This window comes from Eulemur rufifrons, chromosome 17, assembly GCF_041146395.1.
Source record: "Eulemur rufifrons isolate Redbay chromosome 17, OSU_ERuf_1, whole genome shotgun sequence".
Classification (NCBI taxonomy): domain Eukaryota; kingdom Metazoa; phylum Chordata; class Mammalia; order Primates; family Lemuridae; genus Eulemur; species Eulemur rufifrons.
In genome coordinates this window covers 76,632,741-76,659,893 of record NC_090999.1, presented here as the reverse complement: position 1 = coordinate 76,659,893, position 27,153 = coordinate 76,632,741, and the positions used below count along the sequence as shown (strand labels likewise).

Here is a 27,153-nt window from a genome sequence, read left to right as displayed (position 1 = left end):
TCAAAGTCAAGAAATTAACAGTAAGTCTGTCAAAGTCAGGAGGAAATTAGTATTATTAATATTATCTAATCTAAAGACCTTATTGAAATGTCCATAATTGTTCCACCAATGCCTTTAGATAAATTTTTTCTGGTCTAACCTAGGACCACTCGTTGCATTTAGTTAACATAATTCTTTAGTATTTTTTAATCTGAACATTCCCTCAGTCTTTGTTTTTCATAACTTTGACATTTTTGAAAAGCATAGGCCATTTATTAATATTTTGTAAAATGTCCCGTAGATTGTTTTTGTCAGATGTTATAAATAGATTTGAATTACAAATTTTTAGCAGAAACACCTTAGAAGTGATGTTTTGTCCTTCTCAATACATAACAGTAGACATATGGTGTCCTGTTATCCTGTTACTGGTAATATTAATTCTGATCATTTGGTCATGGCTTTATCTTTCTGGTTTCTTTACTGTGTAGTTGCCATTTTTCCTTTTTTATAGGTAACCCTTGAATAACATGCTTTGCTGGGGTGCTGACTCCATGAAGTAGAAAATTTGCATACAACTTTTGGCTCCCCCAAAACTTAACTACTAATAGCCTACTGTTGACCAGAAGCCTTACTGATACCATGAACAGTCAATTAACACATATTTTGTATGTCATATCTATTATATCCTGTATTGTTAAAGCAAGCTAGAGAAAAGAAAATGTAATTAAGAAAATCATAAGAAAGAGAAAATATATTTACTATTCATTAAGTGGATCATCATAAAGGTCTTCATCCTTATCCTCTTCATGTTGAGTAGACTGAGAAGAAGGAAGAAGAGGAAGGGTTGGTTTTGCAGTCTCCAGGATGGCAGAGGTAGAAGAAAATCCCAGTATAGCTAGACCCACACAGTTCAAACCCATGTTGTTTGAGGGTCAGGTGTAATCGATAGGCTTCTAGTGGGAAGATTGTTTGAGACTGTAAATAACCTGTTTCTTTTCAAAATATCAAACTTCCACCACTAGTTTTAGCATCCATTAATGATTGTTGTCTGAAACAATTATTACCATGGTGATTGCCAAATGCACGTTGTTAGAATGTTTAATCTTAACTGATTATTCTGCAGTGGCCAAATTACAACCAGATATTATGCTATGAGTGTCTAGGTTTGTTTGGCATGGAGAAGAAAAGAATTATTGGGAGAAAGTTGTCTTCAACCGTTTGAAGGGGTTTTTTGCAAAGAGAAAGTGGGCATAGTTTGCATTCCTGCAGCAGACAGAACTGTAGCAATAGCATAAAAGTTATAAGTAGGAAATCTTACTTCATATAAGTTTTGTTTTATTTCAGAATATTACGAGGGTACAAATGTTTTGGTTACATGAATTGCTTTTGTACAGTTGAGTCAAAGTTATAAGTGTGTCCATCACCCATATAGTGTGCTCATATAAGTTTTAAACTTCTAGTAGAAGTGTCCCACACTGGCACATACCACCTTAGAAAGCAGTGTATTTTCCACATGGAGGGATTGTTTCTTTTGTTTCTTTTCTTTTTTTTTTTTTTTTTTTGAGACAGAGTCTCACTCTGTTGCCCAGGCTAGAGTGAGTGCCGTGGCGTCAGCCTAGCTCACAGCAACCTCAAACTCCTGGGCTCAAGGGATCTCCTGCCTCAGCCTCCCGAGTAGCTGGGACTACAGGCATGCACCACCATGCCCGGCTAATTTTTTCTATATATATTTTTAGCTGTCCATATAATTTCTTTCTATTTTTAGTAGAGATGGGGTCTCGCTCTTGCTCAGGCTGGTCTCGAACTCCTGAGCTCAAAGGATCCGCCCACCTCGGCCTCCCAGAGTGCTAGGATTACAGGCGTGAGCCATCGCGCCGGGCCTCTTTTGTTTCTTAAATGTCTACTATGGTTCCATCTCTGTGCCAGGCCCCTTTGTGCATCTACTCATTTAATTTGTTTTATGAAGAAACAGAATGTCAACTAAATAATTGTTCAAATTAATTAACTTTTTCAGTTAAATCCCTATCCAACTGACACCAGGGCTCTTCCTTTTTGCACTACATCTCACTGCTAGATAAAGGAGTTCCACTTTTGCAAGGATAGATGGATTCAGTAATTCTTAGTAGTCAGTATTAATTGTAATTCTAAAATCTGTGGTTATATGAGAATGTCTGTTCATTTGTGCCATGTGATGTTTGCTGATTAACAAATACTACTAAGCTATAATCTTTATAAGAATCATTTCTGTATCTCTTGGCAATAGAGTTTTAATTTTAAGGATGGCACATGAGTTGACATCAAAATTATTTTTGAACTAGCTTGTGTAACTATGGATGTTTCTGACTCTGATATTCAGATTCTGATATGATGTTGAAGTCAACATAAGTTTGTGTTTAGACTAAATAAGCTTAGTTTTGTAGATTTTGGATTTATGAGGTGGTGGGAGTAAGTATATCTATGCAAAGTGCCCCACAGACAACTAGAAATACAGATACAGGTCAAGAGCTCCAGGAGGAGTTTGAAATCATATAGAGAATTAAGAATTACTTGCAGAGAAGATAATTGAAGAAATGGTCTTGAATATAATTTCCAAGGGAGCAAGATTAGAGACAATAGGACTGAGGACATAAGTATGGTCTCCAAATTTTGAAATACTTAGTATTTCTAAGATTAGAAGAAAAGGAGGAGTCTGTGTATGTCTAGGGGTGGAAGAAGATTAGGACCAGAGTGAAACATATTTTTCTTTGAGAAGCTTACAGTTCTTTAGAAAGAAAATAATAAAAAAGAGCAGTTAGGAGCTAGATATTTTTCAAGCTGTATAATAAAGGAGGTGGCCTAATTCTTAGAGGAGGAGGAAAGAGATTAATGAGGAAGGCTTGAGAAAATAAAATATTTTTAAATCCAAAGTAAGTAACCAAGCAACACAAGGTGAGAGAAGAAAAAGAGGCTTTGACTAATGACAGAATTAAAATAACAGTAGTAATTTTCTTTGTCATATACTCACTAACATTCAGATTGGAAACTAAAATAAACAGAAGGGGAAATATACAGGAAAGAATTGGGTAGGGAAAAGTACTATATATGAGTATCCCTTATCTAAAATGCTTGGGACCAGAAGTGTTTGGGATTTGGAATTTATTTGGATTTTGGAGTGTTTGCATTATACTTTCAGCTGACCATCCCAAATCCAAAAATCCAAAATCTGAAATACTCCAATGAGCATTCTCCTTTGAGTGTCATGTTGGCATGAAAAAAAGTTTCAGATTTTGGAGTATTTTGGATTTTGGATTATTGGATTTGGAATGCTCAACTTGTACCTTTAAGCAGTTTCCGGAGTCTCCAAAGAGAATTTTCCTACAGATTTTGTGCGGTGAGTGTGGTAGCCTATTGGGTGAGGTGGTGGCATCGTAACTACTTATGCTTTGCACTTACCTTCTCTGTTGGGTTCCTCCTGCCCCCTCACGCCACAAGCTTGATGTTAAAATATTTTTAGGTTTTCTGCTCTCGGTATATTTATTGGCTTGTCCAGAATGCTAATATAATTATGTCCTCAGCATAAGATTTCCCAAGTCATCATTGTGAGTTTTATTTTTTTATTTTTTTTCCAGCCTATTCGATGGCTTTGCAGATGGACTAGGAGTTGCTGAAGCTATTTCTTATGTGGATCCTCAGTTCCTCACCTACATGGCACTAGAAGAACGCTTAGCCCAGGCTATGGAGGTATGTTAGTAACTGTGAGGTCCATATATTTGTTAATGGGATGAAAAATGATAAAAGGTTAATAAAGGTTTAAAGGATTTTTTTAAACTTTTAAAAAGTGAAACTGTCTTCTCATCAGTTTAATAACACTTGCTGAATAGTGATTGTCACCAATATGTGTATATAAATTATACTTGATGTCCTGCCAATTTGCCTCAAAATTTTTTCTCAGTTTTTACTGCAGAATAGAAAATGTTTTCCTCACATTTAGAAAATACACTTTCTTCCTCTATTGAAATATGTATAAGAATCTGAATAGTTTATACATACACACATATACAGGTTATTTGTGAAATGAAATTGAAGCTCTCTAAGGATATATTACCAATCACTTCCTTTCTTTTGTTCTCATGGCTCTTAAATACTGTCTTTCTGCCTAATGCAGTTGGGAAATTTGTTCCCTTTCACCCCCACACATGTGCACATGCTGTAATAAATGTGGTACATTTTGCTGCCTAGGTGTCTCTTGTCTTCATTATTTGACTGAAATGGAAAAACTTGTTCTTAAATGCATTTGTCTAAGGTCAAAAGCCCAAGTGTTGTCAAGTTTGAGAACTACCACTATGCTGGTGGATTTCATTATAAGATGTCTTTCTTTAAATCCCTATTTCAAAGTGATTTCCAAAGTAGAGGAACAGTAATAACTGGTAAGTGAGCCAAAGGTGAGAGAATAGAAATTAATAAGAACGAACTTTCAGGAGCATTATAATACTTTATCTCTAAATTTTCTGATACTAGATTGTCCAGTTTGGATTGATAAATTAGATAGTAGATAGAGGATAGATACCTGTCTATCTACACACACACACACACGTGCACACACATATGTGCACACAAACACACTTACATTAGCTCTGCTTTGGCATCACTTATTTTACATATATAATCTTCCATGGAGATCATTGCTTTCAATTATTCTTTATACTATATATTTTTCTCAAAATGACCATAGCAGTAATACTATAGTATTACTAGGAAAAAAGTCAGAACATCATGAGATGGGATATACTTTTTTTTACTAGATTATTTACCTTGCCTTGACAAATTCTGACACATACAAAATAATGATACAGCATGATAATTTGCATTAGAAATGTAATATATAAAGATAAAGGATCACTAATCTCCTTGAGCTAAATATGTTTTGAGTGACCACAATGGAGTACATTGATTCTAGGGTCTGGTTTCACAGTATTTAAACCATCTTTGATTCTTATGTTAGTGGTTCATGATTTCCTACAATATGAAGAAGTGTTGAGAAGCAAATAAGTTTTATTATTAATTACTAGTAGGAAATGTGACATTTGATTGACATCTTAAAACAAGAGCCAGAGAGATTGGTCATGGGAGGCAATGCTAGGTAAAGGCACTAGCAGAGTGAACAAAGACAAGAGGCAAGCAAGAGGATAGTATGTCCAGGAAATTTTCCATCCTATACATTGCTGCCTTCTGCTAACACTGCCACTTTTAAAGTTATTCTTACCCGTCTGTCCTTTTGCTTCTGTTTAATGGCTTTAAGTATCTCCCTTTCTCCACAGTTTCACAGCTTCCTCACATTTTAGTGCTCTGCTTTATTTGAATTTGATTGAGACATTCTACCCCTAGAGAATTGATATATTTTCCTCTTCCTATCACTTTCCAGAAATCTGTTTTTCTATGTCTAGTATGCATTTATTTAATCATTTAAAAACAATGCAACTGAAATAAATTATAATTTATGATTTTCCTTTTAGATTTAACACTAACATTCTTTAAATGAAGCAAAAACAATAAAATGAATTGCCTGCCTTTATTTGTTTCTCAAGCAGCCCTGTCCCTTTTTGGAAGTAATTTTTGTTTATTATTTTTCTAGTATTAGACTGATTTTTTTTTTTTTCGAGTAGTGGCTTTTGGCGAATATATTGGCAGTATACATTTGTCTCATATAATATTTGTGTTTCAAGTATGAGTGAGGACAAGGGTACATTATTGAAAACCTTTAACTTTTTGAAATAATGGTATTAAAGCTTTCTGGTTTTCAAAACAAATTTTGAAAAAATGTTGATCCCTTTACCCTTATTTATATTGACATCTAAATTTCTTTAGCGTAAATTTAGTAATATTGTTTACCTTATGCTTCTTTGCAAGAATGTTTAGGCCGGGCGCGGTGGCTCACACCTGTAATCCTAGCACTCTGGGAGGCCGAGGCGGGTGAATCGCGCGAGGTCAGGAGTTCGAGACCAGCCTGAGCAATGAGCGAGACCCCGTCTCTACTAAAAATAGAAAGAAATTATCTGGCCAACTAAAATATATATATAGAAAAAATTAGCCGGGCATGGTGGCGCAGCTACCAGCTACTCGGGAGGCTGAGGCAGTAGGATCGCTTGAGCCCAGGAGTTTGAGGTTGCTGTGAGCTAGGCTGACACCACGGCACTCACTCTAGCCTGGGCAACAGAGTGAGACTCTGTCTCAAAAAAAAAAAAAAGAATGTTTAAAAATTTTAATGTAAAGAAATTAATTTAAATTGAGTTACAGTTAATAGTATCCAATTGATCAAAGATAAACTATTATAAATTTTGATTAAGTATTTAAACATAAAAGTTTACTAGAGATGCATCTCTTAATGAGAGAGAGGCTTTTTTCCCTTCCCAATTTCTTTGAATTTTATTTATACCTAGAGATACATTTCATCATAAATTTTATTTCTGTTCATTTTTTTGAATGTAAGCTTGAAAAATTTTGTTCACATAAATAAATTGATACAGTAAAAGGAGTTTATCATAGCATTATCACTCAGTTCTTCTGAAATGTTTGCCAAAAATCACATCAACTTAAGTTGTTTAGACCTTCCTTCAATTTCTTTGAAATCAAAGGATTGGAAGCCGCTTAAAAAGATTTGTTATTCAGTTATTAGAGTTCACTTTGATCCCAGTACTTCAGATTGCCTCTCTGAGTGGGCAAGAAGTACACTTTTATTTATAAAGTGGGAGAAAGGGAAGTAAGTATAAAAGAAATGTAGCAACAGAGAACCGGCATATTACTTTGACTGCTGGTGCATTCTTAGGCAGATCACTGTGAGGAAAGATTACTTAAGAAAGTTAACTGAAATTGATTCCCTTGAGATTATCTGTACCCATGGACCCCTTGGAAAGTCTCTACAAACTCATAAGAGCACCTCATATATACTGAGATGTAGGCACTAGGAAGGTAATAACATGGAAGTTAGGAGCCTGGGCTTTTGTGTTAGATAGGCTGTATGTGACCCTAGATAATTCACTCACCTGTCTAAGCTTCAAGTTGCTTATTTACAAAATGAGAAATAAAATCTATCTCATGGGTTAATATGAGATTGTGTAAAAACATTTAGCAAAATTTCTGATATAGAGGTAAGCTTTCAGTAAATGATATATTCATAGATATATCCAAATCAGCAGTCAGCCAATTGGTATTCATCCAACAAATCTGAATTCAGTTGTGATCATTCAAAATCAGTATTAAATCATTCATTATAAATCATTCACTATAAAACTTAATTCTTTAAAAACTAAATTGTATTTTATTCTTTAGAAACTAAATTTTGTGTTGGCAAAGGATTATACTACTTTAAACCTAGATGTATTCCAGGTTGGGTTATGTAGGCTATTTAGTTGTCTTTCTAGTTAGCTGCACTAACTTTAGAAAATATATTGTACTGCCTAAAGATAGAGACAGATTTTTGTATTTTTATACATTTTCATAGAAATGGCTATAAAATGGTCTCTTTTGCTCTTGTTGCTTATAAGTGATCCCAGATCATCCTAAATATATGTCATCATCAAGGCAATAAATTATTTTTACATGTATGAAATTTCTGGTGTTTATTAGCACTGCAGATGTGCAGGTAATCACCAAAAAGGAATCATGAACCCATTGAAACAAACATGTATCAAAGCATAGTTAGCCTGGAATAACCTCCCCAAATGAAAGTCACTGTAAATGTATCCCTTTTTTCTGTTTCTGTGTAGCACAGATGAGTTCTCACAAGCAGGTTCTATCTTAGTAGTACATAGGAAATTAGGGGAGATTCATGATTGTAGTTATGTGAGAATGAAAGGGATAGATAGCAGTATCTTGCCTTCCATTTCCTATATCCTGATAAGAAAATTTAATATAAAGAATTATTAACTGTAACAAGGAAATATAGAGTAACAAGAGATTGGCTAGTAGGAAATAAAGTTAATGCTAAAGAATACAGGACAAGCACATATAAGGAACAGCCACCACATGTCAGGGTAAGCTAGAAATACTCAAGGAAGAGTCCCCAGTCCACCCCAGGGTTGAGATCTAGACCTTGATGGAAATGGTGCAACTGTGGCTCTCACTGTATGGCGTAGAAGTCACTGTGGTGCTGTGCTGGTAGAACTTGCTGGAAACCTGTCCTCTGGAACTTGCTGGAAATGAGCCCTCTAGGGTGCTCGGGAAAGCTATTCATGGGGAAGTGTTTAACTGGAAGCATTCTGCTGCAGAACTCTAAGTGCATGCTGGGGGAAGCTTCTGGTTACTGAGTGCTGCTGGCCTACATGCTTTAGAAGAGCTGGCTGCTGGAGAAGCTATGCACACCACGGGAGTCTGGTGCCAGAGAAAGCCACGAAAGTCACGGAAGCCTGTCAAACACTGGGATCTGAAGCAAAGCCCTTTGCTCCTGCAGTGTCTCTTCAGCATCTTCTCTGAACAAAGCGCAGTATCATGCCAGTCGCTAGAAGGGAGAATATTTAAATAGCCCAGATTTTCACATAGCTGACAAAAATAGTGAATTTGATTTGAGGAGCAATAATTCCAACTGGAATAGTCCATCCCTTTGATGACTTGGCTTCTGTATACACCTTTCTGTCCACATTTGAACTTCCATCCAGCAACACAACCATATTTCTACCTAACAAGATATAGCTGTTCTTACAAATGAAGAGGTTTTCACCCTTTCCCCAGATTGAGCAGATATATAGTCCCAACAGTCACTGTATTCATCACTAGCTCCACTAATCACTCCACAAATTCAGTCATAGTCACACAGAATATTCTCTTATATAAAGACTAAATTGCAGTTAACATCCAACAACTGGTATATGAAATAGAAATGGAAAGGAGAAAGAAAAATATATTAGGTTATTAAGTATAAAATGTCCAATTTCCTTAAGTACTAAGTTTGACAGTTCATATCTCTGGTATTTCACTTTGACACTTCTTATTTTATGTTTATTCTGAAGGTACATCTGCAGTCTTTCAAATGCATGTTTTGTCTTATTATCTTTCAAATTCTTTTTAGAGCAATTTTTGTGAAATCGTCAATAAGTCAAAAATTCATGTTATTTTCAAATATGATTTCTGTCATGGAACCAATGCAGTGCAGATAGCTCAAAATATCAACAAGGTATTTGGGAAGGATGTGGCTAATGAATGCACAGTACATTGATGGTTTGAGAAGTTAGGTTCTGGTGATTTTAATCTTGAAAATGAGCCATGTGGGCAACCTGAGATGGATAATAATGAGCTGAAAGCTATAGTGGAAGCAAATCCATGTCAACCCACACATAAATTAGCAGCAGGGCTTGACATTACTATTCCAACAATATTGGACCATTTGAAACAAATGGGCAAGGTAAAAAAGCTGGATGGGTGGGTTCCACATGAATTAAGTGTCAGAAAAGAAATCATCTTGAACCTTGCCTTTGTTGTCACAACATAAAGGTGAACCATTTCTACACCATATTGTTACGTATGATGAAAATGGATTCTTTTTGACAATCACAAGTGTTCGGCTCAATGGCTGGATAAAGATGAAGTGCCAAAACACAGTCCAAAACCGAATATTCATCAAAAAAAGCTGATGATGTCTGTTTGGTGGCCTAGCGCTGGTATTATCCACTACAGCTTCATGAAACCTGGTCAGTCAATTACAGCCGATGTCTACTGCAACCTATTGGATGAAATGATGAGTATGCCTGTGATTAAGCAGCTGAGATTGGTCCATAGAGTCAGGCCAATCCGCCTTCAAGACAACACTCAACCACATGTTGCACAATACTGCTCAACCTACAGCAGCTAAACTTCAAAAATTGCTGTCATCCGCCGTATTCACCAGACCATGGTGTTTGCTTTTCATTTTTTTTATTTCAAAATATTACAGGGGGTGCAAATGTTTTGGGTTATATGTATCAATTTTGTTATGCTTGAGTCAGGGTTTTAAGTGTGCACATCACCCAGATAGTGTTCATTGTACCTGTTAGGTAGGTTTTTACCCATCCTTTCCTCCCCCTTCCCCCTGCTTGATATCCACTGGGTTTTACTTCTCTCAGTGCACGTGTGTACTCATCTGTTAGCTCCAGTTTAATAGCGAATACAAGTGGTGTTTGTTTTTCCATTCTTTGGGTACTTGACTTAGGATAATGTTCTCCAGTTCCATCCAAATTGTTGCAAAAGGCCTTAATTCATCCTTCTTCATGGCTAAGTAGTATTTGATAGTATACCTATATCATATTTTGTTAACCCACTCATTGATGAGCACTTGGGTTAATGCCACATCTTTACAGTTGTGAGTTGTGCTGCAATAAACACTGGTGAGTGTCTTTTTGATAAGATGACTTTTTTTCCTTTGGGTAAATACACAGTAGTGGGATTGCTAGATCAAATGGTAGGTCTACTTTTAGTTCTTTGAAGAACCTCCCTACTGTTTTCCATAGAGGCTGTACCAACTTGCAGTCCTACCAACAGTGTGTAAGGGTTCCTTTCTCTCCAGCATCTATTGTGTTTGGACTTTTTAATAAAAGCCATTCTAACTGGGGTAAGTTGATATCTCATTGTGGTTTTAATTTGCATTTCTGTGATGATTAGTGATGTTGAGCATTTTTTCATGTTTATTGCTAATTTATCTTTTGAAAAGCTTCTCTTCATGTCTTTTGCCCACTTCTTAATGGCGTTATTTTTTTTTTCTTGTTGATTTGCTTGAGTTCCTTGTAAATTCTGGTTATTAGTCGTTTATTGGATATATAGCTTGTGAATATTTTCTCCCATTCTGTAGGTTATCTCTTTTCTCTGTTGATTATTTCCTTAGCTGTGCAGAAACCTTTTAATCATATTCCGTTTATTTATTTTTGTTGTTGCTTTGATTGCCATTGGGGTTTTAGTCATAAGTTCTTTGCCTAGGCCAATATCTAGAAGAGTTTTTCCAACATTTCCTTCTAGCATTCCTATGGTTTCATGCCTTACATTTAATTCTATTATCCATCTTAAATTATTTTTTTGTAAGTGGTCAGAGACATGGATCCTGTTTCATTCTTCTGCATGTGGCTATCCAATATCCCCAGCACCATTTATTGAATAGGGCTTCTTTTTTCAGTATATATTTTTGTCTGCTTTGTCAAAGATCAGTTGGCCGTATGTGGATGTCTGTCTGTCTAGGTTCTCTGTTTTGTTCCTTGGGCTATGTCTCTATTTTTGTGCCAGTACCATGCTGTTTTGATTACTACAGTCTTGTAGTGTGGTTTGAGTCTGGTGATGTGATGCCTCCAGATTTGTTCTCTTTGTTTATGGTGGTTTTGGTTATTCAAACTCTTTTCTGGTTCCAAATGAAGTGTAGAATTATTTTTTCTAGATCTGTTAAATATTACTTTGGTATTTTGATAGGGACTGCATTGAATCTATAAATCACTTTGGGTAGTGGGTATATTAATAACTATTGATTCTACTGATTCATGAACATGATATGTTTTTCCATTTTTTTGTGTCATCTCTAATTTCTTTTCCTAGTGTTTCATAGTTCTCTTGGTAGAGATCTTTCACCTCCTTGGTTAATTATATTGCTAGGTATTTTATTTTCTTTGTCACTATCATGAATGGTATCGAGTCTTTGATTTGACGCTTGGCTTGACTGTTATTGGTATATAGGAATGCTACTGATAAGTGTACATTGATTTTGTAACCTGAGACTTTGCTAAATTTATTTATCAATTCCAGGAGACTCTTGGTGGATTCTATAGTTTGGCCTCCTCTTTCCCAGTTTGGATACCCTTTATTTTTTCTTTTTCTGGCCTGATTGCTCTGGTAGGACTTCCAGCACTATGTTGAATAGAAGTGGTGACAATGGGCATCCTTGTCTTGTTTCGGTTCTTAGTGGGAATGCTTTCAACTTTTCCCCATTCAGTATGATGCTGGCTGTGGGTTTGTCTTATATGGCTTTAATAGTTTTGAGATATGTTCCTTCTATGTCTAGTTTGTTGAGGTTTTTTTATCATGAAAGGCTACTGGATTTTGTCAAAAGCTTTTTCTGCATCTGTTGAGATGATCATATGATACTTGTTTTTGCTTCTGTTTATGTGGTGAATCACATTTATTGATTTTTATATGTTGAACCATCCTTACATCTTGGGATTAAGCCCACTTTTAGTCATGGTGGATTATTTATTTGATAATCTGTTAGATTTGGTTTGCTTCCATTTTATTTATTGATTGATTTTATTTTTAAATTTCATAATATTATGGGGGTACAAACATTTTGGTTACATATATTGCCTTTGCACCACCGAAGCCAGAGCCCATCTCCCAGACAGTGTGCTCCCCACCCATTAGTTCTGAATTTTCCCATGCCCTTCTCACCCTTCCCACCTGCCCTGCACCCAATGAATAGTACTTCCATGTGTGCACCTAAGTGTCCGTTAGTACTGATTTGATGATGAGTACATGTGGTGCTTGTTTTTCCATTCTTGTGATATTTCACTCTGAAGAATACGCTCTAGCTCCATCCAGGATAATACAGGAGGTGCTAGTTCACCATTGTTTTCTATGGTTGAGTAGTACTCCATGGTATACATATACCACATTTTATTAATCCACTCATGTATTGATGGGCACTTGGGATGTTTTTACATCTTTGCAATTGTGAATTGTGCTGCTATAAACATTCGAGTGCTGATGTTTTTATTATAGAATGGCTTTTTTTCCTTTCGGTAAATGCCCAGTAGTGGAATTGCTTTATCAAATGGTAATTCTGTTTTTAGTTCTTTGAGGTATCTCCTTATTTTTTTCCACAGAGCTTGTACTAATAGGCAGTCCCATCAGCAGTGTATGAGTGTTTCTATCTCTCCACATCCATGCCAGCATTTGTTGTTTTGAGAATTTTTGATAAAAGCCATTCTCACTGGAGTTAATGATATCTCATTGTGGTTTTGATTTGCATTTCCCTGATGATTAGAGATGTTGAGCAATTTTTTATATGTTTGCTGGCCATTATTCTGTCTTCCTTTGCAAAGTTTCTGTTCATGTCCTTTGCCCACTTTTTAATGGGTTGTTTGATTTTTTCTTGTTGATTTTCCTAAGTTCTGTATAGATTCTTGTTATTGGCCCTTTATTGGATGTGTAGCATGCAAATATTTTCTCCCATTCTGTAGGTGTTCTGTTAGCTCTAATGATAGTTTCCTTGGCTGTGCAGAAGCTTTTTAATTTGATCAAGTCCCATGTATTTATTTTTGCTGCTGCTGTGATTGCTTTGGGAGTCTTCTTCATAAATTCTTTCTCTAGGCCAATGTCTATAAGAGTTTTCACGACATTTTCTTTTAGAATTCTTACGGTTTCATGTCTTAGGTTTAAGTCTGTTATCCATTGTGAGTTGATTTTTGTGAGAGGTGAGAGGTGCGAATCCAGTTTTAATCCAGTTTCAATGCAGATAGCATGTGGCTATCCCATTTTCCCAGTACCATTTATGGAATAGGGATTTTTTTTTCCCCAATGTATATTTTTGTCTGCTTTGTCAAAGATTAGCTGACATTATGAGGATGGTTTTATATCTCGGTTCTCAGTCCTGTTCCAAAGTTCTATATCTCTGTTCTTGTGCCAGTACCATGCTTTTTTGGTCATTATAGCCTTGTAGTATATCATGAAGTCTGATAGATTGAAGCCTCCCAATTTGTTCTTTTTGCTTAAGATTGCTTTGGCTGTATGGAGTCTTCTCTGGTTCCATACGAAGTATAGAATTATTTTTTCTAGATCTGTGAAAAATGATGTTGGTATTTTGATACGGATATCATTGATTCTGTAGGTCACTTTAGGTAGTATAGACATTTTAACAATATTGATTCTGCTGATCCATGATCATGGTAGGGTTTTCCATGTATTTACATCCTCTGTAATTTCTTCTCTCAGTGTTTCATAGTTCTCCCTATATAGATCTCTCACCTGCTTCGTTAAATATATTCCAAAATATTTAGTTTTCTTTGATGCACTTGAAAGGTGTTGCATCTTTGATTTGATACTTGGCTTGCCTGTTATTGGCATATATGAAAGCTACCAATTTGTGTGCATTGATGTTGAATCCTGAGACTTTGCTGAATTCCTTTATTAATTCCAGGAGTGTCTTGGTTGAATCTTTCAGGTTATCTAGATATAATATCATATCATCAGGAGCAAGTGAAAGTTTGACCTCTTCTGACCCCATTTGGATCTACCCTTGATTCTCCACTCTTATCTGATTACTCTACCAAGGACTTCCAGCACTGTGTTGAACAGAAGTGGAGATGGTGGACAACCTTGTCTAGTTCCAGTTCTAAAGGGGAATGCTTTCAATTTTTCTCCATTCACTATGATGTTGGCTGTGGGTTTATTGTGTATGGCTTTAATAATTTTGAGGTATGACCCATCTATGCCTATTTTGTTAAGAGTTTTTTTCATAAAAGTGTGCTGAATTTTGTCAGATGATTTTTCTGTTTCTATTGAGAGATCATATGGTCTTTGTTCTTGCTTTATATTTATATGGTGGGTTACATTTATAGATTTGTGTATGTTGAACCATCCTTGCATCTCTGGATTGAAGCTCACCTGGTCATGATGAATTATTTTTTTGATATGCAGTTGAATTCGGTGTGCTAAGATTTTGAGGATTTTTGCATCTGTATTCATAAGGGATATTGATCTGTAGTCTTCATTTTTTGTGGTGTCCTTTCCTCGCTTTGATACAAGGTGATACTGGCTTCACAGAATGAGTTGGGAAGGATTCCCTCCTTCTTGATGTTATGGAATAATTTCTGTAGTATGGGTACCGGCTCTTCTTTGTAGGTCCAGGAAAATTTGGCTGTGAATCCATTTGGCCTCATGATTTTTTTTTTTGTTGGAAGTTTTTTTATTACTACTTTAATCTCATTACTCACTATTGATCTGTTCACAAGGTCTGTTTCTTCCTGATTGTGTTGTGGGAGGTTGTGTGTTTCCAGGAATTTGTCCATTTCCTCTACATTTTTGAGTTTATATATTTAGAAATTTTCATAGTATTCACAGATGATATTTTGTATTTCTGTGGTATCAGTTGTAATAATTCCCTTTTCATTTCTGATTGAGTTTATTTGGGTCCTTTTTCTTCTACTCCTGGTTAATCTAGCAAGAGGAATATTAATTTTATTTATCTTTTCAAGGATCCAACTTTTTGTTTCATTGCTCCTTTGTATTGTTTTTTTGTTTTCCTATTTGTTCAGTTCTGCCCTGACCTTGAGTATTTCTTTTTTCTACTGGCTTTGGGTTTGTTTTGGTCTTCCTTTTCTAGTTCCTTGAGATGTGTCATTAGATTGTTGATTTGTGATCTTCTCTCTTGTTGATGTAGGCATTTAAGAATATGAATTTTCCCCTTAGGACTGCTTTTGCTCCATCCCATAGATTTTGGTAGGCTTGTGTCACCTTTATTCTTCAGTGCAAGGAATCTCTTGATTTCAATCTTAATTTCGTTACTGACCCAATAATTGTTCAGCAGCAGGTTGTTTAATTTCCATGACTTTGTCTAGAATTGAGCATTTCTCTTGAAGTTGATTTCTACTTTCATTTCACTGTGGTTTGTGAACATGTTGTGACCTAAGATGTGATCAGTCTTAGAGAACACTCCATGTGCTGGTGAAAAGAATATATATTCAGTAGTTTTGGGGTAAAATGTTCTATATGTCTGTTAGGCCCAGTTGTTCTGGAGTCCTGTTTAAGGCCAGTGTTTCTGTATTCATTTTCTGCTTCTATAATCTGTCCAGTTCTGTCAGTGGAGTCGTGAAGTCCCTGGCAATTATGATGCTGCTGTTTATCTCTTTGCTTAGATCTAGTCAGGTTTGCTTTATGAATCTGGGCACTTCTGTGTTAGGTGCATAAAATTTAGGATTGTTAGGTCTTCTTGGTGAATTGCTCCCTTTAACACTATATAATAACTATCTTTGCCTTTCTTTACTGTTTTTGGTTTGAAGTCAATTTTATCTCATGTGAGAATGGCTACACCTGCTTTTTTTTTGGTTCAATTTGCATGAAATATTTTTTTCCATCCCTTCACCTTGAATTTGCATGAGTCCTTGCAGGTTAGATGTGTTTCTTGTAGGGAGCGGATAGTTGGGTTGTATTTTTTCATCCATTCAGCCAGCCTGTGTCTCTTGAGTGGGGCATTCAGAACATTCATGTTGATTGATAGGATTGATATGTGGGATGCTTGTCTGTTCATCCTGTGCGTAGTACCTTACTGCTTTCTTTTGCCTGTTGTGCTATTGTTTTATATGAGCTCTCAGCTTTTATATGAGCTCTGGCAGTTGTATTGTGAGTTTTCTCTTTAAGGGGGCAATTATGTGCTGTGAGTTTATTTCTCTTACTTTCTGTTCAGTAGTTTATCTTTCCCTGTTAGCTAGTTTGTTAGCAAGGCCACCTTTCAGTCTGAGCACCCATTTGTCCTCTGCAGGTCTTTAAGAGGAAAGGTTTGAGCATTTCTCTCTGTGGGAGTCCCAGTGTGGTGTGTGCACCAACGGAGGGGGAAGCAGCCGCTCCTGAGAGCCCCTACCTAGTTCAATCATGTTTCTCCACAGCCATGGGCAGGGTATGGGGAGGGGAGGAAAAGAGTCTGGATGGAGGAAAGCTAGCACCCTGGTCGTCTCTGTCTCTCTCTGGAAGACAGCCTGCCCGGAATGTCTAGACTCTGCGGTCATGCAGATCCCCTGGAACTGCCTGCCCCTGTGGCTCCCACAGTCTGGGCCAGAGTTAGGAAATGTTTGTGTGGGAAAGAGCAAGATGAAAACAGAGGGGCTGAAGCCCCCTGGGGAGGACAAAGGCACACAGTGGGTTGAGAAGTAATATGGTGCCTGCCGGCTTGGGTCTGTGGTGAGGGAAGTGTCTTAAGGGGGCTGACAGGATGGTGGTTTGTCCTCAGGAAGCTCCCAGTTCACTGGCAGTAGAAGTGTTTGGGCTCATGAGGGTAGAAAGGCTCTCCAGCAGCTCGGGAGCCTGCTGACTGCCAGAGATGTGAGGGAGAAACAAACCGCTCCACCTACCCTTTTCCCTGGCCTCTGAGCCTCTCAGAGGTTGTCCTCTGCCCATATCTTTCCACTTCTTGTTCTGCTCTGCAGCTTCTTCCCGTGGAATCTCTTGTGGGTTCTGGCACTTTTCCATCAGAATTACACCCAATCTATGATTGTTTGTTTGTTCTTTTTCATCTAAAACTTTTTCTTCTTTCAAGACAATCTGGCAGCTGGTGTCTCTGGTCAGCCATCTTCGAATTGGTCCTAATATGATGTGTTCAAGGTTCATCCATGTTGTAGCAGGTGTTAGAATTTCCTTCCTTTGCAAAGCTGAGTAATATACCACATTTTGTTTATCCATTCATCCATCAATGAACGCTTGGTTTGCTACTATCTTTTGGCTCTTGTGAATAAAATGGATGCACAGATACCTGTTTGGGTCCCTGCTTTCAATTCTTTTGGGTACATACTCAGAAGTAGAATTTTTGGATTACGTGATAATTCTGGTTTGTAATTTTTTGAAGAATTGCCATTGTGTTTTCCATAGCAGTGGCACCATTTTGCATTTCCACTAGGAGGGAGTTTCAATAGTTTCAATAGTTATCAAATTTGTTTCAGCTTTTGTATCCCTACAAAGAAATATTAAACTAGATTAGTGCTAAGGTCTTTCATAGCTTTGTGATCTTATGATTCTGTCATAAGGATATAATACTAACAAAGTAATTATTAAACCGTATAATACTAATTATTTGAGTACAGTAGCAGTTCAGAATAATAATCTAGAACAACTGATGTAGGCTTCATGGAAGAGACAGGATTTATCCAGTTCCTGAGGAACTGATAGGACTTATAAACAGAAAGCATCAGGCAGAGCAAGCAGCATGTGCACCAAGAGAATGTAATTGTACAAGTGGCAGGCAGAAAGACAAAAGTCCCACCTGCCGTTCTAATCTGATTGGAGCCAGAAAGGATGAGGATGACTCACACTAAATGGTCATATGATCTGATGTTCTTACTATCCTCATTAGAACAGTAACTTTATACAGGCATTTGAACCCCTAAAGAAGTTCATAACCCAAATAACCTAGTGATACTTGTGAACTGGTAATGTGGATGTGCTGTCTGTGCCAGTCGTAGACATAGCCATTCAGGAGTGCAGTGTTTGCCTCCATTCCTTGAACATTTAGTAACCTCGGCCATGTTTTATTTTAACGAAGTGAGCTTATCTCAAGTGTTTACTTTCTTGTATATTACTGATCCCACATGGGAACTCATAGTTGGAAGAGTTAACCACTCCTTGGAAAATATAAATATGATGGGCAAGTAGATAATTATTGAGGCAAGATAGATTTTTGTTTTACTTGTGAAAAGTTGTGCTGTGTGTGTATGTGTGTTTGGTTTGATGGTGATTGTGGCTATTCCTTTGGGAAGGGCAAAAGGAGCAAGGGACTGACTGAAACAAACAGGAAGAGAATAATGGTGATATAACTTTGGCAAATACTTTAAGAAGTAGTTTTCTATGACTGTTTCAAAGTTTTTTCTAACAAAGAACTGTAACTTTTCTTTTTCAGACTGCCCTGGCACATTTAGAGTCTCTCGCAGTAGATGTTGAGGTGGCCAATCCACCCGCCAGTAAGGAAAGCATTGATGGTCTTCCAGAGACCCTTGTTCTTGAAGATCACACTGGTAAGGGCAAAGTTGATCTCAGATGTTGAAGGACATGTTGCATATTTAAGTATATTATCAGTGTACCTAGAAGATGAAATACTTGACTGTTAGAAACTTCCGTTAGATTTTCTATAGAAACCTGATGCTGACAAACTTTTAATTAGTAGAAAAGTATTTGAATTTATCAAGTGATAGGCTGAGACAAGTGTTCCCCAGTCAACTTTCCTACAAAAGCAGCGTTCATTAAATTCCAAATTGCCATGTATTAGACAGAAACATATTTGCCAATTAATTGATCAAAGTCTGGTTCTTTTTGTCTTTCATAGGTATTATCCATGAGCATAGTATGTTGATTTTCAATTTTTTAAAAATTGGACTGTATGTGATTGATATATCTAAATTACTTGTTGATTTCAGCCATCGGTCAGGAGCAGTGCTGTCCGATCTGTTGCAGTGAATATATTAAGGATGATATAGCAACAGAGTTGCCCTGTCATCATTTCTTCCACAAACCTTGTGTCTCAATTTGGCTACAGAAGGTGAGTTTTAGAATCACTCTCTTTAAAATTAATACTTCAGTAGTTTGTCCTACAGGTTAATGATAGTAGTGTCTTTTAAGCCTATTTTAATTTAGATATATCTGTGTACCACTTTTCAATACTGTGTGAAAAACTGGCTGCCTTTAATGACCATGGATGAGGGATAATATGAAACTATTTTACTTTATTAACGTTGCCTAAGAAATAACATAGACAACAGTTAACATATTTTTAATCACTTTAGGAATTGATTAAATATCTGAAAAAATGATTTGAAAATAAAGCCAATTAGAACTTTAATTATAATCCTGAAATTTGGTGTTTGCAAAAGTATCTCAAGCAAAGAAACCTTTGACACGAATGTACTGCAATAGTATACAAGTATTCCACTAATACGGGTTGATGTTTCTGAAAATGTGTATGAGAGATATTTAGTAACCTGCTAAGTAGCTCCTATTCTAATTGTTATATGTTCTTTAAATATTTACCTAGTAAATTTAAGTATATTTGAGTTACTTAAATAAAAGAAAGAGTTTTACTTAAATCCGCTCTGTAAACTCTATTTTTGCATAAAGGATGTTTACCATCCTGCTCAGTAGGAATTCCCAAATCATTTTCTCAGCTTATTTACTCATGGATATAGCACTCTCTCTTCTCTCTAACTACTCCCTTTCTTTTCCCCTCCCTTTTTTGCTCCCCTTTCTTTCCTCCCTTTTCCTCTTCCCATTTTCTTTCTTTGCTGTTCCTCTCCTACTACCACTTCATCCTTCTCTAAACTCTTTTTAAAATCTTTGAAATCCAATGTAGAAATGTTCACTGTTTCTTATGAAATCAAATATATCATTTAGTTGTTGATGTTACCTTCTATTTTATGTCTGTATGCGTATTCAATTTGTATTGTAGTTTTTTTTTTTAAGGCTAGTCAAGTGGTTTATTCTACTTTTATAAAACATTACTTGAATATTTTTTCATTTTTCATTTTTTCATTTTTCATTTTGTTTCCGTACTTCTCCTCAGTTCCCGCTTCTTCCTCACTACTCCTCTTGCCAACACCCCAGACCTCCCATGACCAGTATTTCCATCCAGGAGTATATGTAGCCACACTTTTTCTCAGTTGCTTAAACCCTTATGCTTTTGATTTTTTTTTTAATTATTTTTCATAGGACTATGATATTTTTTTCTATATTTTTTTCATACCTTAATCTTGGGCAGTTTTTTTTTTCTATTTGAGCTTGAAATTATTTTATTTATTTGCTTCTCTCCCAAAAAAGAATTCATTTTAGGATTCTAATTGTGATTACATTAAATTTGCCCATAATTTTTAGAGGATTGCTCTGGAATATTTTTAGAGTTAGACTGGTGGAATACATAAAAACATTTTTGCAATATTATGCTCATTTGACTCAAGGTCAAAAGTTGTATAATTGGTTACTGCTGGATTTTTTTGCCTTTAACTTTATATCGTTTGTTAAATGATACTGATGATGATATATATATCAAGTAATGTTGTGAGAACTAAATGAGATAACCCATAGTACCAGGCAGTACCAACAATTTGATAAGTATTGCCTGTGTAGAGATCATGTGTGTCTCAAATATGAAACTTCCTGGCATTCTGGACTGAGGTGTAATCCTGGATTCTGAATTATTTTTAAAATACTGGTTTCTTTTCTCTCTCCTCTCCCTTATAATTTGGGAAGTAGTGTTTTAGATAATTTTTCTTAACCTGTTTATTTGGCATTATGTTGATATAGCCTAGATGGCTGTACCACACAATATACCCACCTCTAGGGTTTTTATAAAGGTTGAAGTAAATAGTCCATAATGGATTTAATACAGTACCTGGCACATATTAATAGTAAACACATAGTGTAGGGAAAGTAGTGGTAAACTTATTAATAATTAAAGTTAGAATTCAGTAGAAAAGAACTTTCAGTGCCCGCACAAGGTGGTGGTAGTCATAGAAGTAAGTGCTGTTAGATTAGTGGGAATGCAGCAAATGCAGAGCCACTGAGTCTTAGCAGTTTTGTGTGTGCCTGTGTCTATGAGGTCCTTCCCCTCATTTCACTTGCACTCCCACACATCAGACCTGCAACCCTCGTTGCCTTAACTACTATTATAGTTACCGACTTTATTTCCTTACCTCCATTGGAGGTATTTTCCACAGTGTAGTTCTGATCATGTCACTTCCCTTCTCCTAATAGAAAGAGAGAGAGACTGAGACTTCCAGTCACCTGTGGAATAGTCTAAAGTTTCTGTGTTGGCTTTCAAAGCCATCTGTGGTCTAGATCCCAGTCTGTGTCTTCACATTTACTCTTCTGTGCATTTGCTCATGACACCTGGCATGATCTTCCCCCTATACCATCTGTAAGATTACATGATCTAGGTAGGCCCAGCTTAAACTCTACCTCTTCTGTCATTAATATACCCTTTTTTAAAATTCCCACAATAGTTTCAGAGACTTCAGAAGCAGTGGTTTTTGTGCCTGCTGTGTTGTCAGGCACTGATGGATTATTCCTATAGATTTTCCCATTTAATCCTTACAGTAACTCTAGGATGTATTGGTATCCTTATTCCCACTTTCCAATGATTGTTATTCATCCAAGGTTACACAGCTAGTATGTGTTTGACCAAGACCACACTCATCTGTTTGACTCTAAAATGTTGCTCTTAGGGCTCAATCTCTATGGTGAGTGCACAGTGAATGTTTGTTGAATTGACTTCTTAAATTGTAAACATTATCTATGAATTACAGCATTGAATTGTACTTGACTTTTCTGTAATCCAAGGTAATAACCTCTTCAGTCTCTCTCCTGTCAGGAAACAGCTTAGTGTGAAACCTTTCCTGGTTTCCTCTGGGGAGAAGGTTCCCAAGATACAGTTCTTTGTCACCTTGAATAGCATGATTTCTTTGGGAAAAAGATCAGATTTGAAAGGGGATGATCTGTCATCAGATGACATATCTCTGTCATCTTCCATTGGTCCTAAAATGTTGTACTCCTAGTATAACTTCCCACCTTCTCTCCCAGGTCTATAGTTAATTGTTTTATCATTTAGAAGGCACCTAACTTATTATCTCCTTCTGGAAAGAAATCACATGGCTTATAAAGAAGGTCTGAGGTCCCTTTGTTTTGACAAATCTGTGCAGAACTAAAGTGAGGCTTTAGTATAATAGGAGGAAGCTCCTGGGGTGAATGATTTGGTGTGAATTAAATAGGTGTGTGGTTTTTCTAATATGTGCATAATAGAGTAAATAATAACGATTCAATTCAGATCATTGCTGAGCTAAACTCTGACTGTGTGCAGACATGCACCACGATTTTTTGCTCATCCTCCACCGCAGCATCAGTGTGAATGTGGAGGCTCTCAATAAAAACTCACTAAATGAAAGATGAATGACCTTAGAGGTACAAACATGATGAAGAGACATTGTTTATTTTCAAAGAAATTAGTGTCATTGGGGTGCAGAGGAAATAGCACTAAAATTTTGTCTTTCTGTATTGTATTGGTTTGAAGTTTGTTTGGTTCTTGTTTTTAAGATACTTGATTTGTTATTAGGATAATGATACTGTTTTTTCTCTATTAAGTTACTTGCATGGCAGTCAAGATGTTTATGGTGGCTCTTAACTTGTGTTTTTCCCTCCAGTCGGGAACATGCCCTGTGTGCCGCCGTCATTTCCCACCTGCAGTTATCGAAGCATCTGCAGCTGCTTCCTCCGAGCCTGATCCTGATGCCGCTCCTTCAAATGACAGTACCGCACAAGCGCCCTAAACCTTAACAGCTGAAATGAGATCAGTCTATCAAAGTAAATCTGCAAATTCCTTCTAAAGCTGATGTGCAAATAATTATATATAAATATATTAAAAATGCTATATATAGTATATGCCATAGTTTAGAAAGAAAATATTAACCTTTCTAAACTAAATTTAAGTTTGCAGAAAGTACTAAACATTTTCAAGCTGAATATTGAAGCAGTGCATCCATTTTCTTTAGTTGAATTAATTGTAAAGTCAAGCTTATCAGTTAACTGTCTCCAGAAGAAGTAATCATCTAGGTGGCAGACATTTGGCTTTGTCTATAATACTGTCACTAAGTGGTTATAATTAATCTCTCCCGTCTGCATCAAATGTGAAGGTTGTGATCACAACAGAAGTATTTGGTTTCATTGGAAATAAAACAAATTCTAAAGCATGCTTTTTCACTGGTCCCTTTGCTTTTGCCACATCAAACTTCTTGGTTCATAATACTGAGAAGTTTTTTAGAAAGGTGTCTACTTTTCCATCTTTGTTTAAAATTAGGACTTTTCAGAATGCCAAACAAAAGCTAAAATTTTGGCCAGAACATCACAAAATTTTAAAATCTTAAATATAACCCCCACCCCTGAAGTGGTTAGGTAGTAAAGAAAATTATTTAATAAAACAGTGGATGTGCTTAACATAAAGTTAGTAAAGGATATGAAGAATCTAGTGTGCTCAGTGCTTGATACAGTGAGATGAATTAGATGGCCTTATGAAACCCTTTCTAACCTCTTATCCTACATGTTTTTCCTTGGTTAAAATTATACTTGAAGATCCAGAACACTCATGGCACATTTGTTTAATAAGTATTAGATATTGTTAGTTTAAGGTAATTTTTGTTCTGCAATATTTTGGAAAGGCTAAACGCTTACAGATGGTCGTCTTTGTAACTATGTAACCCCAAACTAAGATGCACAGCTTCTCCTTTATGTGATCATATACACAGACAAGTATGTGGAAACATGAACCAAAAGTTCACTTACAAATGTGATTTGGTATGAACACTAGACCATGGTGGCTGTTAGAATGTCATTTGAGCAAATAAAATAGTAAAGCACATAGTGTACATCCATCCAATTGGTCCACTGATAATTTAGTTCGGACACATAAAAGGAATATTTATATGGCTTCCCAAATGCAGAAGTACATCTTATTTCTCTAAGTATTTATATTTCGTCTCTTTTCTCCATTCTTAAAAATAAATGAATTTTCACTGTTGGCACATTTGAGGCTTAATATAAGAAACATAACACTTGCATTCTAATTTTTGCATATATTGTAAATGTGTCTGGTATTTACAGCAAAATACTGTGTATCCTTTTATGGGTAAAACAAAAGTGAACATTGCATGCATGTAATGTGGTGAATTTGTAATTTATGGGTTCTTTGGGGCTTCTGTGACTTTGGAAATGCTTAGCATTCAGGCCTTAATGTTGCATTAGCTAGCATGTTTTCCTTCTGATGTATATAGTCACTGTTGTATAAACTAATCTTTGCTTGTTTTCTACTCTGTGATCTTTCCATACCATATTTCATTGATGATCAGTTAGTGTCAAGGAGTCAAATCAGATTAAAATTAATTCTCATGTGTATATTGTGGAAATTCGTGGCTAGTGTGATTTTTTGTTTGTTTCTTTCTTTTCAAGTAGTATTGATCAGTTGTGACACTTACTGGTGAAACTTACATTGCTAAAGATTTCTCTATAATAAGCCACACATTATATTTAGGCAGTGTTAAAGGACCTTGGTTTTCTTCTCCCAGATAGCAGCTGTCCCAAAGAAAATATTTCTTCTTTGCCTGTTAAGATTTAGCTATTATCTGCCAGTTGTTAAGAGGTTTTGGTTCCAAACTCAACCAGCAATGTTGAAAGCTGAACTTAAGATAGCTGTTGTACTTTTTGCTTTCCATCTGTTACTGTCCTTCATTCTTGGCTCCCTACTATCTATAAACAGCTGCTATGAAGGAGAAAAGTTGAGTAAGAGTTGTCTTAAATTAAAGAAAGAAAATTGAGGTTTTAGGATTTTTGTGGTAGCAAGCTGGTATAAATTGAGGCTGAGAATTTCAGACACCAAAATGCTATTTGATCATATCTTGGATCCTTTTGAAGAAGTTAAGAATATATGAAGGTAAATTAGAAATAGGTATGAATATTAATAAAATGTTGTTTATCTTATTTCTCTATTTTATGTTGTGACTTGACCTAATAATTTTATTTTTTTAAATATTTTCTTATTTCTTGTAATATGAATGCTAATATTTAAAGGTAGATTCATGTGGTTTTCTTTTGTGTTTCTTAATTGTTTATCTCTAAGCTAACTAACTCTTAAGATTATTTGTGATCTGAATTTTTATTTAAGCTGTTAAATATATATGAACTGTTAAAATGGAATGCAAGTTTTTCAAAAGCCCAGGTCTAAATGTAATGATTGGTTTATTGTTCTACAACCCCAGCCCATCATTTTCCGTGTAAATCATAAACAATAAACAGGATATACTTGGTGGTCATTTCTAATATTTAATTGTGTAATCATATCACTTCTGTAATGTAACCCCTGAAGGATTTAGAGTTAATGGCAAAGAACAGCTATATTAAGGAAGTCCACAGTAGGCTCCTGAGCACATGATTTTATTTAAAGTCCTTGGACTGTGACCTAAGAAGGCCCTACAGAGAGTCAGACAGAAGTGGCTGGTGGACTTTCTGCGGCTGGAGGGGCTCTGAGTCCGTGTCCTCTCCTGCCTGACATTCTCAGCAATCTTGTAGATTTCAGCAGAGCCTGGTTTCCACACCAACTCTAGACTGTAGAAACTCTCAAAGTTCCAGTAAGGGAGCCTGCCCCACGTCAGTGGCTTTCTCCAAATCAGGCACAGGACTGTTACTAAATATAACTGTTCAGCAAGATTCCTCATGGTTCCCAAAGGGTTCAAAGACCTCATTGCAGAAGGGCCAACTGGATGCTGATAAGTTATGAATTATATGGCACCGAATTAGATGAAAATTAATCATTTTGTTTAGATGCTTTACAAAGTTTAGAATTTTGATTCTGCCCTAATAGAGTAAACATATGATAGAAAAATAGTCATAGAGCTAGAATCACAACAGTGTATCTCTACTGTAGATGCTTTTATAATTGCATCATAATTTTCGTTCAGCACCCCCTACTGGATGGAGCTATTCGTTACCCCTCCAAGGGATGGATTTCACCCAAATTTCTGTATAAATAGCACACATGTGAAACTAGACAGAAAAGTCCTGTTTGTTCTGTGTGGCCACCTCTTCGTATCCTTCCTCAGGTTTTACACTTTTCTGAGATCTTACATGATACCTATTCCAGACCAGCCTCAGGTTGGCTCATTCAGTCCCTCTCAAAATACGTTGCTCAGAACACGCAAGTCTTCTGTAATATAACTAGAGCAGAACTCGGGGGCATTGTTGCCAACTTCAAAGCAATTCTCATCTGGCTGTTGTGGTTGGTATATGTTGTTATTACCACCGTCACTGTTAGGCAAGTGTGTCACATTGTTATCTCTTGCCGAACTTTACAGGCATTGCTGGTAAGCAAGTCCACACCTATCTTACACAATTTCTTATTAACCTAATTGAAGGACAACATTCATCCTCACGAAATTTAACTTTTAAAGGTACTTGTGAATTTGGATTCTTCCTTTTAGCTTTGTGTCAGTTCCAATTTTGATAAAGCATGGTTTTGGTATTTAGTGACTTTTACTGATAAATATTGACTTGAACAGGATAGAATACAGACCCTCTTCAGAATGCTATAGACTGCCCTCCAGGTGACTGATCCATGAATTGGTACTTTGGGTACAGTTGTTGAAGTAACTACCAATCCCTTCATGTACCCCTGTCTCTTTATCTAAAAAGGACACCATAAAAATTTTGTCATGTTTGGCAGTCAGATGCAAAACGGTCTTTGGAAGTAACCTAATCTGCTAGTATATTAAATCAGGAAAGGAAATGCAGTCAGCTGGAAATGCCTCATTCTTAGTGAAAACATACTACCTCGTCCTCTAACTACTCACATGCCATCTGTTCGATGAGTGATCAGTGTCAAGCTTATTTAATAACTTTTGGAATCTACCTTTTTCCCCCTCTCAAAAATTGTGATATTTGAAATACTGTGACTTTGAAAAGTCACTTAATCAC

The 27,153-nt window shown here is 36.3% G+C and overlaps 1 protein-coding gene across 2 annotated transcripts in view; it reads left to right on the top strand.

The window, feature by feature from the left end:
* Positions 1 to 24,044, top strand: part of PJA2 (praja ring finger ubiquitin ligase 2) — a 64,801-nt gene extending 40,757 nt beyond the window's left edge. Inside the window, exons 7-10 of one of the 2 annotated variants that reach the window (XM_069492188.1) lie at positions 3,588 to 3,699; positions 18,557 to 18,671; positions 19,071 to 19,192; positions 22,839 to 24,044. In XM_069492188.1, coding sequence (XP_069348289.1) covers positions 3,588 to 3,699; positions 18,557 to 18,671; positions 19,071 to 19,192; positions 22,839 to 22,964 — 475 coding nt within the window. In that variant the 3' untranslated portion in view covers positions 22,965 to 24,044. The remainder of the gene's footprint in view (positions 1 to 3,587; positions 3,700 to 18,556; positions 18,672 to 19,070; positions 19,193 to 22,838) is intronic. The other variant, XM_069492189.1, reaches the window with a different exon arrangement.
* The last annotated feature ends 3,109 nt before the right edge of the window (positions 24,045 to 27,153 follow it).